Raw genomic sequence first — 18,004 nt, forward strand, 5'->3', positions numbered from 1 at the left:
CTGTTCTGTAACCAAAATAATGATCAAAGCCCAAAGTGCAATCTGAGTTCCAAACACATAAGCTGCCAAGGAGTTAACAGTGCCCAGGTGTACCCACAAGGTTCTTGTATTCAGATGCTTTTGCAGTTCTTACCAGAAAATAAACAGGTGCAGAAAGTAAGCTTAGAGCCAGTGTGAATTTATAGTTGTCGCTGAGCACAAGCTCATCCACCAGAATTTAAATCTGTCTTCAGTCATGAGTTCTAAAGGTGAGTGCACTAGTAGAGCCTAAGCTTTTTCTTCCTGGGTTTCACAAGGCAGGACTGCAATTCTTATGTTAACTTTTACACTACCCCAGAAACAGGTATCTTTTACTTTAACCACTGTGCCCCCTGTTTTATATTTATGTGAGCTTTGATCCTTGGTAAGGAATATTTTTCTCCAGTTTTTTTTTAATCCATAATGTTTGTTTGCCACACTTTCTTGCTAACCTTTGTAGTTATGGCTCACCCTTAATTCCACTGCAGAATTGTATGTCATATTCCACAGAAAGTATGCAGTTCAGTATTAAAATAAGGTCCGCCCAGTGTGCTGTGTATATGCTTGGACATGCATCCCACATGACCCTGTAGATTACTAAATAGGATTACATTTGCTCCACAAACCCATCTGTCCTCTGAATTTTCACAGGCATTCCCTTTTGCGTGTCCAGATGCCATGTGCCCACTACCCCACTGGTCACCTCAGAAGCAGTAACCCCATCCCTTGTTAACAATTTCCATAGATGTAGCAGCAAATATACTGCAGCAAAAATGACAAAGGGCCTTCTGGCACCTTAAAGACTAATGAATTTATTAAGACAGAAGCTTTCATGGACTGCAAACTCATTTTACATGCATACACCTTGTGACTTGTATTTTGTGCCCAAGTATAAAAAGAGAAATTTGTCTGTAAAGGCTGCTACACCAACAAACAATTATTTAGTGACACACTGAGCGTAGCACAGACTACTGCTTTGGCATGAAACAGATACCTCAATATTATTGTGTGCAGTGCTGCATGCAGTTATCTGCATTTGAAATCCACAGACTGTTTCTCACACTCATCTTCATATTAATGCAGCTGCACTGTTAAATTGGTTGTGTTTATTATTATTCACAATGCATTTTCTGTCAAATAATACCTGGCTTGGTCTATCACACTCCAAACATTTTGCGTGTTAAGGTAAAGGTAAAGGTACCCCTGCCCGTACAGGCCAGTCTTGCCAGACTCTAGGGTTGTGCGCTCATCTCACTCTAGAGGCCAGGAGCCAGCGCTGTCCACAGACACTTCCGGGTCACGTGGCCAGCGTGACGAAGCTGCTCTGGCGAACCGGCACCAGAGCAGCACATGGAACGCCGTTTACCTTCCCGCTGGAAAGCAGTCCCTATTTATCTACTTGCACCCGGGGGTGCTTTCGAACTGCTAGGTTGGCAGGCGCTGGGACCGAACGATGGGAGCGCACCCCGCCGCGGGGATTCGAACCACTGACCATGCGATCGGCAAGTCCTAGGCGCTGAGGTTTTACCCACAGCGCCACCCGTGTCCCCATTTTGCGTGTTAGTGTTGCGCTTTTAAATTAAGGTAATGTCAGCTTAATCCTATGCATACTTCCTCCTTAATAAGTCAGTTCACCAGGGCTTTCCAGACAGTGTACCAATCCTAAATAAAATTATAAGTAAGCACCATTGAATACAGTGGGATTTACAACTAAACATGTATAATATCCCATTGTTATTTTTAAATACAATATTATATCCACTTACATTGGACCAAATTCCATTGAACTCTAATGGGACTTCTGGGTAGACATATATAAGATGCTATTGTAAGACCCTGCATTTCAAATGTGAAATCTGTTTTTGCACAGTAGCATTCACACTGAAGAACCTCCCATAAAACCTTTAATTTTTGTTTCAAAGTCCTACCACCGAGACTACACGTTTGCTAAAGAAAACTCCCTGACTAATGAAAGTTCATATTAAGACTACCTGACAAAGACTAAGCATAGTAGGTACTAAAGCCAATCTTAGAGATCCTGATTCCTTTTGTTTCTTGAAATAATAATACTGTATATATATTAATGGAATGTAGCCTTCAGTGCTAGGATAGCTCCTCGCCAGCTCCAATTTTAGCATGTACAACTTGCTAAAATGTGAATGAGGTGTCAAAGAAGCTGGAAGGTTAAACCTAGTTGTTGGATTTTGAATAAATCGCTCAAGGTGTAATAAAATGCTTAGTGATTAGATTCTGATAGAGCACCAAAAAACAGTTCAAATGAAGTTTAGTAACTTAAGGCTGATAGGAACAATCCCTGAAACATGTGAACATAGTGAAAGGCAGGTTAAAACTATTTGTTCCGTGCAAACTTGTCAAAAGCCACACTCCTCAATGCCTCTGGTGAATGAGAACAGCTTCCAGGTGACCAGGTGATCTCCAGTTTCATCTTTTCTTTTTCTACTTCTTAAGAAAGAAAGAAAAATTTTCATAAGTAATGTTGTGATGAGCACTTCCAGATTTTTCCCCACAAACAATTGTCTTTTGGAATTATACTTGTGGAAGGATGAAATTTGCTTGAAAATCTAAAATAGATTCTTCCTTATACAAAAAGCAGAATCACAGAATCCTAGTTGGAAGGGACCACAAGGATCATCTACTCCAACCCCTTGCAATGCAGGAATCTTTCATCCAATGTGGGGCTCAGATCCACAGCCCTGAGATTAGAGTCCCATGCTCCACCAACTGAACTACCCCTTAAACTCATTATTTGCTCTTAGTAATTACAAGATGTACATCTGTCTATTTTTGTTTGTTTGTTTTGCATTTTAAAAAACAATATATATAAACAACTGGCAAAGGGGGGAAATGTAAGATGTCATTAGCCTGTTTAATTGTCTGCCCATTGCTGACGTCTTCCACTCATGTCTGCCCACAATTATGCATGCAGTCGCTCAGGAAACATTTAAAGAAGAATGCAAACCTCAGCTAGAGCCCCTGGTGCCGCAAACCATTAAAATTATAGATTATGTTATTAGGGCGTATTTTCAGGTCTCACTTTCAGTATTCTGTTGGCAGCCAAAAGACTAGGAAGGCGATTTTGTCGTAAACTACCACCTATTGTATGTTACAGGGGAAAACAAAACAACAAAAATGAAACACTGAATTAGTTTGAATACAAAACAAACCTTTGATTTACATGAGTTTGTTTTGATCAATTCATTTTTCCCCCTGGTAGTGAAACCAAAAATATTGCTAGCATCTAGAGGTAATTACACCTGGCACTTCCTTTCACTGTGTTGATTTTGCATCTATAGTAATTGCTAATAGACTGTTTTCCCGCTGCATCTGCCGATCAGCTGAACATGTTCTCCCGTAGTTTTTCAAACTATATGGCTAGCTTGAAAAGTAGAGGGGTGCCGTACAGCAACTAATGATACCTGAACATGTTTCCTAACAATTGGCTTCTATTTTCTGACAATTTGACTGTTATTTTCACACAGAACGCCTACCTCTACCTTTCAAATAAGTTTTATACCAAAAATACACTTACTGTATTTTATGATACCAGAAGAATGTTGTTAAATAATAAATAATTCCAATTAAGGATGAGATTTGAGCTGAATGATAAACAAACGTTGGGCCTGCAAGGTTCTCACAAAGTGATGTGACAGAAACCTTTGATGGTGTGGTTTTTAACCAATATTCAGTAGTTAGTGTATTAATGTAAGGTGTCTGATTTCTTAGGTTGCATACAGATACGTATCATGAAATCCCTCTAACATGAATCTCGAGCAACCTTTAAATCCTTTCAACTTATACTGGAAGAGCAGGGTTTCCTTCTTCCCTGCTCTCCATAGCACATTCCTTTCTCGTGTGTTAATTATGGATTACCTTTCCCCTCCCCACCAAACACACAAACCCCATCATGCTTTTATGAGGCTGTGGGAAATAAGTTAAATTATTATTTTAAAAGAAACAGAACACAGGTGAATAGCTTTTCTGAGATACGGTAGTTAACAAATAGTGTGAATATTCTGTTACTTCATGTTTAAAATTGATGTTCTTGATGTTCTTAAAATGTGGCAAGACCAAAATAGCTTTGAACTTTGAATAAATTCCCTCAGGTATTGGGGGCATAACACTCCTGTCAGCACTTTTAAACGTGTCTTGTTTTCACCTCTTTTTCTCTGTGACTATCAATTATTCATATGGCAGTATAAGTATCAATAGTATTTATGAATAAATAAATGGGAGGTTTTTGCCCTGAGATGGTAGCTTTTAAATTAGATAGTTTCATTATATGTGGGAAAGAGAGCTGTAATTGGAAAACATGCTATTTCCTTGTGAAGCCAGTGTTGTGGGCAGTGCAGTAAATAAAACTTGTGTCGGAAGAAGGAAGACCATTGTATAGTACAACTTGGGCTTTTATGTCTGTTCTATTAAAAGAAAGTAAGCTATACGTTCAGCAATGTTCTCTTGGTCTGAATAAATTGGTTTGCAGAGCTATGAATACTTATACCTAATAAAACAGTGCAGCTGTATTATAGCTGCGTTATGTGTATTGTAATTTCCAACCTTAAGTTCCATGGGAGCCTTGAAGCTTGTGCCATTGGTGTTAATGGGGAAGATCTTGAACTTCTGGGTTCTCCCACCAGATCAGCTAAGTTTATATGGACAATAGATAGCGACCATATGTGTGGGGAGCATATTCAGATCAAGATGTGGCACTGGGGAGGAGGATTGGTCATTTTTCACCCCATAATTTTTCTAGTTAAAAGTAGTTTCAAAAATAAAAATTATGGGACAATCTATTGATGGATCTTTGGGTCATGTCAAGTTTGGTCGTAAATATGGAAAAGGTTCCACACACAGTGAAGTATATCAGCAGATTCAGTAGGTGCTTGGTTGCATACTCCATTCTTTGTCTGTTGCAGTCCAAAGGTTTAAATGATGCTGAAATGGTAATTTGGATCCTGTCAATGTAATTAATTGAGATGATAACGACATAGCCATGCTCTCATGAAAGTTGGGTGCAAATATCAATGGGCTGACTGTAACCACACTGACCAAACTCTGGTAAAAAGCTGTAGTAGCAACAAACAGTGTGTTCTTTGCCTGTGTTCTTTTAACAAAATTCTACCACAATTATAAAATTGTCAGTCACCCTATCTTTTTTTGACATTTATCTTGCTGAGATGGAAACTTTACCAAAATGACTCTGTGAGAACAATCTGAGTCAAAAGCCCTATTTTACCAATAGAGATAAATCTAAATAGAATTCCCTCAGTGATTCACCCCCATAACATTTCAGATGCAGTTCAAAAACTGATGAACCAAATGCTGCTGAAAATAAACCCATCTTTCAATGGAGCCAGCTAGGGAATTCCATCTTTGTGACTTGTTATATTTGCCCTAGATGAAGATAAATGGCTAGCATTTTTAAAGAAGTTTACAAGTTTGGTAATTGTCTTTTAGCAGGCTAGAAATAAAATGGTAAGGTTTGTGTTTTTGTTTTTTAACCTCTGGCAAGTAATTCCTGTAATGCAGTCCAATTTATTTAGAAGAATTGGTTTGCACAAACAGGCTATATACAGATTCACCCAAATGCATCAGCAATTATCGTAGAAGGGATTGTCATTTTAAAAACCCCCACACTATTCTTTTTGCAGTGTTAAGTGTTTTGCAGCAAGAACAACTGGGATAGTCTTTTTGTTAAGATTCTGGTTTTTTAAGATTTAACTACTTCCGTTACTTTCAGTAATAAATCTACATTTCAGTAAGTTAAAAATAACCCAAATTCAGTGAGCAAAAAACATTTTAAAGTTATTGCACTCCGTAGAGGAATGATGAAAATGTTTTTGTTTTGTTTTTTAAAGTGTATTGGGTACAATTGTGAAAAGGGTACTTCAATTTGTGGGGTGTTGGTTTTCTGTTTTGTTCTTCAAAGTACAAACTGGAATATTAGCTAGTGAGAAATAAGTTTGTGATGACAGGAGAACAGGGGATTGTGCGGCATATACCCTCCCCTGGCACATTCTGATTTATTAAACTTTAGCATAAACTCTTCAAGCTTCCTTGGTCCTGATTTTCAAATGCATGAATTTTAAATGATAGTTGGCTTGTCCATGCAAACAGCAAGTATTGGGCTTCAGTTCTCCAACTTGGAAGTTCTTTGTCTTAATTCCAAGTATATAGAAATTAGCTGTGGTTTTAGTCAGTGTTGATGCAAAGGCACTTTACACATTCTCATGGGAACTCTCTTCTTTAGTAGTATTTTGTATGTTGTAGATCTGGCTGTAGATAATGCAAATAAATTTAAGGACTTAGGTTTGTTGCTAAGCAAAAGTGATCATTCAAACTAAAACTTTCTCAGTTTCAAAGATCAGGGCTGAGGAAAGGTAATTTCCATCCCTTGCCTCCATAGCTACAGAAAGCAGAAAAGCTAGTAAAACATGTATCATAATTGAGCCAAGTGGCTGGACTGGCTGTAGCTCTAAAAGTTCCAAGGCAGATAACTTTGAGTTGAATATTTCATGTATAGCCCAACGTCAGTTTAAAGCATAGAGAAGTGATGTGCCCGGCAATTTTCTGTAAGAGATTGCGCATCTAGCTAATTAAGAGAATAGGCAAATCGGTTTAGTTCCTCCCTTATTGCTTTCTTGTTGTTAGTTACAGCTGTGAGAAATGTAGATGTAGCACAGATACCGTGAAAAATGAAGCTCATCAAACACTGTATGGGAAAAACAATTGTCAACTATTGTTCCCCTGCCCATCAGTTCAAGCACAGACATCTTTCTAAGTGGTTTGCAGCTGAAACAAAATACACTTTCACAGGGATAGCACACAGTACCTTAGAAGGGACTTTCGTGCTGGGAAGCTCTTCCAATATCCATTTATCTTCCTCCCACTTAGGACTAATCATTTTCATTGCTTTTAAGATTATAATCGTAAATATATTAATTATTCAAGCCAGGCTATCTCTCATAAAACATCTGCTTTTCCTCTTACATAGCAAGTGCTCTCTTTTATCATTCCTTAAAAACAGAAAGAATGAAGCCAAATCTTCATTGCTTAGTAATAAATCCAATTTATGATCATCCAAAGCATAATTTTTGCTTGCTTTTTATTTGGATTTAATATGGTGTATATTTCAAAGGGCTTCCTCCCTCAAACCAGTAGCCTTTCTAGGGTTTCCACCAAATTTTTCTTTAAGAAAAAATTGAGGTCAGATTTTGGAGTTTAATAGGAAATATCAGGCTTCTTCAAAAACTTGTTTCAGTAAGAACACAAGAAGAGCCTTCAGGATCAGGCCAAAGGCCTAGCTAGTCCAGCATTCTGTTCTCACATGAGCCATTCAAATGCCTGTTGGAAACCCACAGAACAGAACTAATGACACTCTTCCCATATGTGCTTCCCTCTGGTATCAGAGGCATAGACATTGTCTCTGAACATAGCCATTGTGGCTAGTACTGGTCACTGATAGCATTATCCTCCAATGATTTGTCTCATACTCTTTTAAAGCCATCCACATTGATGGTCATAAGTACATACTGTGGGAGCAAATTAAATGGTTTAGCTTTGCACTTTGTGAAGAAGTACATATGTTTGTCCGTCTCAAATCTTTCAACATTGAACTCCACTGGATAACTAAGGGATGATGAGAGACAAAGTCCAAAAACATCTTAATGACCACATGTTCCCCTTCCCTGCTTTACTTGAAAATACAACACTAATATAGTACTGAGGTGCTGGTGATTTCAATACTTCGGTCAAAGAAGAACCATTGTGGTTTGTTTGCTAAGAAGAACCATTGTGGTTTGTTTGCTAAGTTTGTTACTTGCCTACATACTTGTTTCACAAATTGTACAGTGTAGCACATCAAAACCTTTAGGTTTTCCTGGGTAAAAGGAAATCTAGTTCTCATCCCAGTGCTATGGCTATAGTGATAGTTTTGTGACAAGGTGAAGGAAAAACAGGGAGCGGGAAAGAGGATAATGTAGCATGACAGCAAGTGAGGCTGATATGTACCAAACCAAACAACAGAATGGTTTTTAGGTTAATGCACTGTCTGGAGAAGAACTGCTGACATAGACCTTGAGATCTGTGCCACTGAGAGCTACTGTGCTGATAGGCATATTGCTGCCAAAAAAGAAAAAGAAATTGTGCAGTGCCTTATTCCACGAGACAGGTGACAGCAGTTTCTTAAAAGAAAATGTTTAATCATTTGTTACAATCTTGTCTCCTTTACCTTTCTGAATATCTTGGGCATCATGATTGGAAATGCAGGGAGGAGGGTTAGATTCAACTAAAATCTCACCCCTCATGAAGCTGCTCTTTGTCACAAGAGAGAATTCATATTAGCAAGCGCAATTTTCATTGCTATCAAGGTATAGGGAAAAGGGTTACATCCACTTCTGTACAAGCTGCAGTCCTAATCTGGATCAGGGCTTCCCATCACGTTTGTTTTTACACAGAGAAAAAAAAAACAGACAAGTTAAACAGTCACCAATTTAGTTAACTTCTAGTTTGGCCCTTTTATTGGGAAGACCCAAGTTCAAATATTCACTCAGATATGGGTGGCCATGGACCAACCACTCTCTTTTATTCAGCTGTTATGAAAATAAACTTGAAGGATCATATGCACCACTCTGACCTCCTTAGACAAAGGGATCTATGCATGTATGTATGTCTATCAACACAAGCAGATAAGGATTTCCTCATAGGATGCTGTACTCCATCATTCCCGCAATGACATGTGTGTGTAAATTACCATCATGTGCATCTTTATATGAATGTTTGTGAAGAGATAGATATAAATTATTGCTTGGGGAATGGCTTGAAATGGACTCACATTGAACAATGATTTGAATGAACAGCACACGTTCATATAGGCTGGTGTTGCAGGAAAATATTCCTCTTGTTTGCATATCTCTTGATAACATAATAGACACATTTTGCTTGTGCTTAATATAGGTATTTGTAGTAAAGATGTGCCTGTGAGTGCCTCAGGACATAAAATAATTATTGCTTGTGAACTACTTGTGTGGCATTATGAACATAACCAAAAGAGGTTGACCTTGGAGAGCATGTTACAACATGTATTCTATCTTGTGTGCAACAGAGGTATCAGCAGAAACTGTTATTCTACCAACTTTCTTCTCATGATTTCTTTCTACTTGTCACACATTTTTCCAGACTTAGTCCTTGGCAAAATATGTTTGTTTTCTTAATAAATATAGTTATTTAGAAAAAGAATTCTCTGGCTAAGTAACTGCTAATTCCTTCGTGTATATTTCCGATTTCAGCAGCTATTCATCTTCTTTTTTTCCCCTGGAGGGTTGGAGAAGATTGGCAAAATATGAAGATATAGAAAGAGGGCACAAAACAAACCAATATTTGCCTTTTCCACAGTTTAAACAATAATAGTTGAATGTGACTTTAAGCTATAGCATCTCTTACTCAACTATGACAAAGCATCATCTGAGCAACACACATAACAGTTATTTAATGTCAAGTAGCACCTCTGAGACAGACTAATTTTAGTAGCATATAAGCTTCTGTAAGTTATGGCCTACGTTGTAAGGCTAGAATTAGAAGTAATGGAAGCAGGCAGGCAGTGTATTACAGAGTTGCATTGTACATATTTAGAGAAAGGGATGCTTTTACCTGACTAGTTTGTGACCTTGAATATGAGAGTGTCTCTTGCTTGCATGGATGGAGAGATGTGGGCAGTGTGGGAGTATGTAGAAACTTCTGGCTTTTGCGTAGCTCAAATATTGCCACACCTGTGTTCAACCAACTTTAGCCTCTGGCCTCACCCACCACTGGCATGCAAACCCGGGAAGGTTGCCCATGACAAAATGCAGCCCCCAGGCTCAAAAAGTTTCACCACCGTAGCAGCTTCTTTGAACTGTTTCAGTCATGGTTTCTTCTGTGGTTTTGGGAAAATTTCCATATTGGAGTTACTTCATTTCAAGGAATATATAGTACTAGTATGCTAATACTGAAACTCTTTCCAGAAAGCTAAGCAATAATGCATATTACCACAACTCTCAGGGATTTTGCCTTTTTTTCTCAAAGTTTCCAGCTGAAGGAAAATGTCAGGGCTGTTTTCTAAAGGACCATTCCCCACCAGGTATTTTCAGTAGAGTCTGTATTCCCAGCCTTTTCTCTCTACTTTAAGGTTAAATCTACCCTATTTTCCATTGTGTACTTTCCAGTCTTACAGTGCACTCCTAAGCATGTTAACTTGGAAATAAATCCCGCTGAGTTCTGTGTGATTCACTCTGTGGTGAGTGTGCTTATGATTGCATTCCTTTCTCTCTGCCTGAGATTCATCAATATGAACACAATAAATCTATGAACACATGAGAAAGCAAGTAATAATACTTCTGCTATAAGAGGAACTAGGTTGAGAATCAGTAAATGTCTATAGGCCCCACTGAATTGTCTGAGCTCTTAGGCTTCACCTCCTGAACAGCCCTCAGTTTTCTACATCTCAGAAAGGTGGTATTGAAGAATCAACCACTTAGAGGCCATTTACTGTGGACTCATGGAAAAGATAAAGTGCAAACTAGCTCTAATCAAAGGGAGCAATTCAATGTAGCATTATGGCAGTTGTTCTGAAAGCACAGACTTTTCAGCTTGCCAGTTGGAACAATCTCCCCTCTCCTCCCCACGCACTGTTCTGGGGGATTTCCTGATGTCCAAACAAACCATTTTGGGGAAAGAGAGGGAGCAAGTCCTGTTGCTCCAGCAGAAGCCATTGTGCAAATGAAGTTGTCAGAAAATATTGTACTAATTTCTAGTAACTTTATTAATCCATGCAAATAATTTGAAGGGACTAGGCCTTACTTATGATAGTCATTGCCTTCTAAACCTATTTCATTCAGATATCGAATTGCTGGTCTTGTAATAAAAATACAGTGGAAACTTGGGTTGCGAACGTGATCCGTGCGGGAGGCATGTTCACAGCCCACTGCGTTCGCAACCCGCAGTGCCGCGTCTGCGCACATGCGTGACGTGATTCGGCACTTCTGCACATGCGCAAAGTGCAATTTAGTGCCGAAACCCAGAAGTTCCGGTACTTCCAGGTTTCGGCACGTCCGTAACCAAAAATGCAACCCGCAGCGATCGCAACCCGAGGTATGACTGTACGTAACTTGTTCTTCAGATTAGCCTCCATAGCTGAGAAAAGGGAAAGTAGCAGTGCAACACTGATTTTTTAGAAAGAATCCAGGGGGGACCCTGGGAAATACAATCCTGGTTAGTATTGTTAAAGATAATATAACCAAGTATATAGGTTATTTCTTGCTGAAGCTGAGCCTGTATGTCCTGTCTGTTAGAGCTCTTTGCGAGTGTCAAGAGGATAGATAGAGGTGATCCAGTTAACACAGTGTATTTGGAGTTTTAAACAGCTTTGAAAAAGGCACCTCACCAAAAACTACTGCATAAGCTTAGTGGTCATGGAGTAAGAGGAGAAGAGTTGGTTAAGTAGCAGGAATATGAGAGTGGGGATAAACGGATAGCTCCCGAAGTAGAGAGATGTAGATAATGGAGTCCCCCACAGATCAGTACTAGGACTTGTTCTTTCTAACTTGTTCATAAATGATCTAGCATTAGAAGTGAGCAATGAGATGGCCAGGTTTCTGATACTAGTTGTTCAGAGTTATTAAAACAAAAAGGGATTATGAAGAGCTCCAAAAGGACCTCTCAAAGTTTAGTGAATAGGTGGTAAAATGTCAAATGCAGTTTCAATGTAAACAAGTGCAAAATAATGCATGTTAGGACAAAACAAACATATACAGTCAAAATTTGAACTGATGGTGACTGGTGACTGATCAGGAAAGAGATCTTTGGGTCATAGTGGAGAACTCAGTGAAGATGTCGACTCAGTGTGTGTGGCAGCTATGCCAAAGGCAAATTCCATGCTAGGGATCATTAGGAAATGAATTGAAAATAAAACTGCAGACATCATAATGCTCTTATACGAATCTATGATACAACCACATTTGTGTGCAGTTCTGGTCACCTCACCTCCAAAAGAATATTGTAGAGTTGAAAAGGTTCAGAATGATCAAAGGGATTGAGCAACATTCCTGTGAGAAAAGGTTGCGGCATTTGGGCCTTTTTAGGTTAGAGGAAATGTGAGTAAGAGGTGACATAAAAGTTTATAAAATTATGCATGGCACGGAGAAAGTGGGCAGAGAAAATCTGTTCTCCTTCTCACTATGCTAGGTCTTGTTCTGAACCTCTTTGTGATCTTCAGATGAAGGGCGGTATACAAATTAAACAAACAAACAAATACGTATGGAATGCTTCTTTATGCAGTACATGGTTAAACTATGGAACTTCCATGAGACACAGTGATTATCATCAACTTGGGTGGCTATAAAATAAAATTAGACAAATTCATGGAGGGTAAGTCTGTTGATGGCTTGTGGAAACCAGTTGCTGAATATTGCAAGAGGGGAGAGTATTGTTGTGTTCAGGTCTTGCTTGTAAACCAGAACAGGCATCTGGTTGGCCACTGTGAGAAACAGATGCTGGACTAGATGGGCCATTGGCCTGATCCAGCAGGCTTTTATTGTGTTCATCACAAAATTAAGAACAACATTGGAAATCTCGACATCCAGTGGATGATAACCCCAACATCTCTCTGACAAATTTTTAAGTATGACTTGTAGTCATGATAATTACACCAAAAACTGCTTTAAACCCCATTGTTGTCAGGATGATAGGAGACTTCACAGGTGAAGATTAATTAAATGAAATGTTGATCAGCAGTAGTTTTCTTTTTGATGTGGGGAATTGGAAATAGTTTTCCAAGTTCTTCCAAAGGAGTAACAGCGATGTGTGCAGAACTGGAGAGTAGTTTGTGTACTGCCATAGCCTGTAGAAGATTTTAGATTTAACTTATGTTTATCAAAGAGCCAAGTGCATTTTGAAGCTTTATCTTCAATGCATGCAATCCTAAGCATGTTTTTTCAGAATTAAGTTCCGCACAGTTCAATGGAATTTACTCCATGATAAAAGTGCTTAGGGTTGCAACTTTGCACAAAATGATTAGACAATTGATGCTGATATAATTGGGAAATGGAGTGTTTCTGGTCATGAAGCAAAAGTTTAGTGTGCTAAACTGCTAAAAGATATTTCCAAAAAGATTATCAGACCCTAAGGAGATTATCTGGGACAAGACATTTCATTATTAGAGAAAAGCAGCAGATGTGCAAGCTCAAAATCTTTTAAAAATCTGGCCATCATTACAAAAACTAAAGATCAGTCTGATGCCTTGGAAGCAAAATAAATAAACAAGTCTTAAAGCTTTGGTGATTTGGGACCCAGATTATCCATATACTAGCCCAAACCAAACTTCCAGAGCTTAAGATCCTGAACAGTATATAAATTTCGATCCTTCTCTAAGGACCGCATTTTGCACAGCTATTTTTGCACTGTTATTTCCCACCTTGTGATATGTACAGTAGTTGCTTAGTGTATCGTTTCTCCTGGGTGCTTGGCTGCTGACATTGATTTATTTAAAATAAAAATGCGCTGAAGCATTTATTTGAGAAATGAGAACACTGAAATTTATAGAAATTTGTAGAAAATGCCACAGAGAAAAAAGTGAAAAGCACAGCAATGTGTGTGAATTACAGGTATCCTCTTGCAATGTTGCTTTTACATTGTGATATATATATTTGCAAAGCGATAAGGTTACGTAGACATCATGGGTGATTAGCTGCGCTTGATCAAAATTCACATGTTTTAATTTGGCAAGTGTTAAAAACGATCAGGTTCAGTATAGGTTGTTTTTTTGCTGGTTGGGGGTTAAGCAAGGAACACTGACATTATTTTATCATGTGGAAGATTTTTTAAAACTTAAATTGCTCTGATGCTAAAGTGGTATTTTTCATAATAATCCTATTTGGAATACTCCAGTATATAATTCCATAAGGAAGGAACCAGTATGGCTGTATCAAAATGTATTTTTAGTTTATGAAAGTAAGTACAGAATTGTATAAAATGAGGAGGGAATTAGAGGTTTTCTGAGCCTTGTAGTAGAATTGTGCCATAGAGATATAGCTACTTCTTGAATTTTATAGGATGGGGGGGGCTGAAGTGTTTGTCACTGTTATAGGATTAGGTTGTTAGTCTGGATGTCATCTTTGGATCCCTTCCAAGCCTATAATTTTATAATTGTAGAATGGGATTATGTAGAGGAAGAGGTTGTATAAGTGATCAAATGTCTCCTTTTTAAGCCAGGTCTGCTAAGTATCCCTTTGCATGACTAAACAGTTGGCTAAGTACAGGCGTGTTGCCTTACAAACTACAACTCTGAGATGCTTCCAGGAGACGGAGGCAGGCCTTCCCACCTTACATGGCTGGAGGCATGAAAAATAAGCCAGGGACCCGTCTTGTCTTATCTTGAGCTGGGAAAAGTCAAGAGAGGCTTAGTTTGGTTTCTGTGTGGAACCAAAGCTTTGACTTTGGAACCCCTATTTACAAACCTCAAAGAGAAGCAAAATCTGTTGTGGTGTTAATCAGGCTGTGGTGACCCATGCTGTGCTTACCTTCCATATGGACTACTCTAGAGCACTTTAGGTGGGAATGTCATTCAAAATGTTCTAGACTGGTTTGAACTGCAGCTTCCAGATATTGAGAGGGACTGCTACATATCATAGAAATCTTAAAGGAGCTCCACTGGCTGCTGCTATGCTTACAGTCTGAATTCATGGCGCTGCTGTTAACCCACAATGTCCCAAATGAATCTGAATCAACATTTCTCAGTATATCATGTAGTCTGTGCTTTGAGCAGTGACATGCGATAGAGCCTTCTCTAAATGTGGAAATAGTTTTTCAGCACCAGGGAATTAATGAGTAGATAGTCACTGCTGTGGTCGATATATTTTGTTTTACTATTATTTTATCTGTTTTTACTGTGTTGATTTATTAGTTGTTTTGTTACTTACCCTGTAATATTTTGATGAAGAGGAGATAAAAACTGTACCTAAATAAATAAATAGTATGGTTGAACTGTGGAATTTGCTACTACAAGATAATGATAGCTGGCAACTTGGATGGCTTTAAGAGAGAATTATACATATTCCTGGAGGATACGGCTGTCTATTGCTGCTGGTCCAGAAAGCTATATTACCTTCAATATTGGAGAAACGTATGCTACTGGAGACCAGTTACTAATAATCACAAGTGGGAGAGTGCTATGGCACTCATGTCTTACTTTTGTGGGCTTCCAATGGACATTTAAAGGAACAGAATGCTGGACCTTATTGGCCTATATTCTGATCTGGCAGGATTCTTCTTATGCTCTTCATGTTAGTCTATAATCCCATCCACACTTACTTGAGAGTAAGCCCCAGAGATCACAGCTATACTGATTGTTCAGTTTGTGCCATTGCTCTCAGTTCCTTGCTTTTGACCTCTCTCCAAGCTATTAATTCATTTCTTATCAGCTGCAAATCTTTATCCAGTGAGCCTGTTAAATAAGCTGGTTGAGGCATGTTTTATATGTGAGAACATTAAGCACTGTATGTGAGGTTAGATGTTCCAGTTAAAATGCAGCCTTTGTCAAACATATCTACGCTCACATTTATTCATTAGTGGTATTTTCCTGCTAACACTGATAGTAAACATCTTGGAATTTGCTTCAGATCTCCCACCCACCAAGGTGAAGTCCCACAAGAGTTTAATTTACCCAAGGAACTCTTAATCATCTAAAGAAATATGTACCTTTTGATTACCTCCTACACATGTTTTTCTTGTAGTGGCACGTTCTCATGATGACTTAATATTACCAGTAGATACTTCCATGCCTCATAGTTCTAACGAAGGTCAGAAAGTTCACAAAGTTTAAACCAACCAATGTTATATTCAGAATAATCAGTAACTGTTTTCCTGAAATGAAACTGGGAGACAAAAATACACTCTTCCTTATAGGAGTGCAGCAACGAAACAACAAGGCAGAAGTTTGCATAAGTAGTGAGTATCTTGTAAGTTGTTTAAATTCTACTACTATGATATTAATATAAATATTCATATAAAGAAGTACAATTACTTCAAGAGTTAACAGCAAAATAGAAATACAAGCCACCAAGTGGCGGAATAATTTTTATAATGATTTTCATTAGGTTTAAGTACTTTTGTTCAATACCTCCTCTTTCTCACTATTTCTTTCCTTATTTTCATCTGCTCTGTGGTGTGCCCCCAAAAATGAATGAAGGTTCTACTTTGGGAACAAACAAATTACTGCAGTCACAGATTCCAGAGTATTCTTCAGGTCAGCAGTCCTCAGCAAAATAGCACCTATTTTGTTATTATTAGAGTAGCCCTCAAATGCATGAATTCGAATGATTCAAGAAAGATAGGGAAAGAAAGATAAACATAAGAGATAATTTTTGCATTAGAAATGCAGTTGTTAGCATATGCTATCAAGTATGGTATAAATGGCACTTTGTGTGGGCTTGCAGTAGAATGTTGACTTAGTAAATGTAGCAGAAACAACCTATATAGTCTGTAAAGTATCAATATCAGTTGCTGATTTACAGGATACCATACAGTGTTTTTAGTTGTGTTCACATTCAAATAAACAGGGAGAGTAGTTCAGATACTAGGTCTGCATTGGTTCGATAGATCAGTGAGTACATGAAAGTGAAGGATATATAACTCAGTGTTTCTGGGTAGAGAATGGGTTAATTTATCCATCTCTGCATCTTCCACAAAGATGGACTGATCTTCCACAGTCTGGGTAAGTGTACAGAGCTGTCACTAACAAGATATGTCTAGGTGGCTTCATCATAATGAAGATAAAAGCATACCCATTGCTGCTATAGATTTTCCTGCCTTAATGATGCCTGCAAAATGTGTTTTATTGTTTAGTAGAATCCCTTTCAGAGAAACTTGTTTAAAGGGCCATCTGAAATTGCCAGAGGACCAAAAGTGTTACCCTTCATTGATGGGCAAAGAAGCAAACTGAACAGTGTGTGTATGTGTAAGCAGGCACATGCTGTACCAATGCAGTGATGTCTCAGGCAGTTGTGTTTGTAAAATTCCCAATTACAGAAAAAGATTCGGAGAGCTTTTTGCTATAAGTAATTATGCCACTACCAGAAGAAAAGTGATAAGGAACTTCACTGTGTAATAATTTAAGTTGAGTTTCTTTAAAAATGGTTTGTATACCCATGGACTTTGGTAAACTTTCATAATATGGTGCCCTGTACGAGACCAAAATTTGGTGTTTCCAGATGGATCTTCTCAATTATGGATCTGCACTATTTTTCACCCTCTCGGCTTGTGCCCTGGGCAGAGGAATCGCCTACACCACCCTAAATTGGGTGCTGATATACCTAGGCACGGGTTGCATTGTACGTCCTGGTTTGTAATTTTGCTTACTTCTGCAAATATCTTCTGCAAATGGTTGCACTAATTCACATGTCCACCACATATGGAAATTTGTGCCAATTACATTGCAACATGTCTAGTGTGCTGAAGAGGATGCTTTGTCTATATAGCTGTGTTAGATGCCAACTTAAAAGAGTTTTCTCTAATGTGTATTGATGTTGATTTTAGGGGGAGGGGTTGACCAGGGGAAGAGCCTTAGAGAGCTGTCAGAAGTCAGGGACATTCAGTTCTTGGGGCTGCTTTGTTGGGGCAAGACCTACTGGGAAGAGTTGCTGTGATCCCTAGGCCTGCACTGTTTTGGTTTCTTTGAATAAAGAATAAAGAGTTCACTAACACCAAGTGGCTTATTGCTGACCTGCTCCCTCTAATGCCTCTACCCCCTGTGTGGATGTTTAGATGTGGACTAAAGACATAGCAGGGAATTCAGCATTGAGTTATGTCAAATGTTCCATCAGCATAAACATTACAGCTAGCCAGATGGAATGATCCCTACTCTCCTCCCCTGCATGCTATTCTGGGGGTAATCTAGATACCATCCCACAGCCCTGAGTCAATTTCAAGAGGCGGTGAA

The 18,004-nt window shown here is 38.6% G+C and overlaps 1 protein-coding gene across 21 annotated transcripts in view; it reads left to right on the forward strand.

The window, feature by feature from the left end:
* TENM2 (teneurin transmembrane protein 2) overlaps positions 1 to 18,004 on the forward strand; it is a 712,099-nt gene that overhangs the window by 399,973 nt on the left and 294,122 nt on the right. The window contains exon 1 of one of the 21 annotated variants that reach the window (XM_083718513.1): positions 15,921 to 16,014. The exons of the other annotated variants lie outside the window; for them this stretch is intronic. Within the exon in view, the coding sequence (XP_083574639.1) occupies positions 15,936 to 16,014 (79 nt within the window). The 5' untranslated portion in view covers positions 15,921 to 15,935. Of the gene's footprint in view, positions 1 to 15,920; positions 16,015 to 18,004 lie in introns of those variants that run through there. 21 annotated transcript variants of the gene reach the window in all.

Source organism: Podarcis gaigeae, assembly GCF_964106915.1.
Source record: "Podarcis gaigeae genome assembly, chromosome: 2".
NCBI lineage: Eukaryota > Metazoa > Chordata > Lepidosauria > Squamata > Lacertidae > Podarcis > Podarcis gaigeae.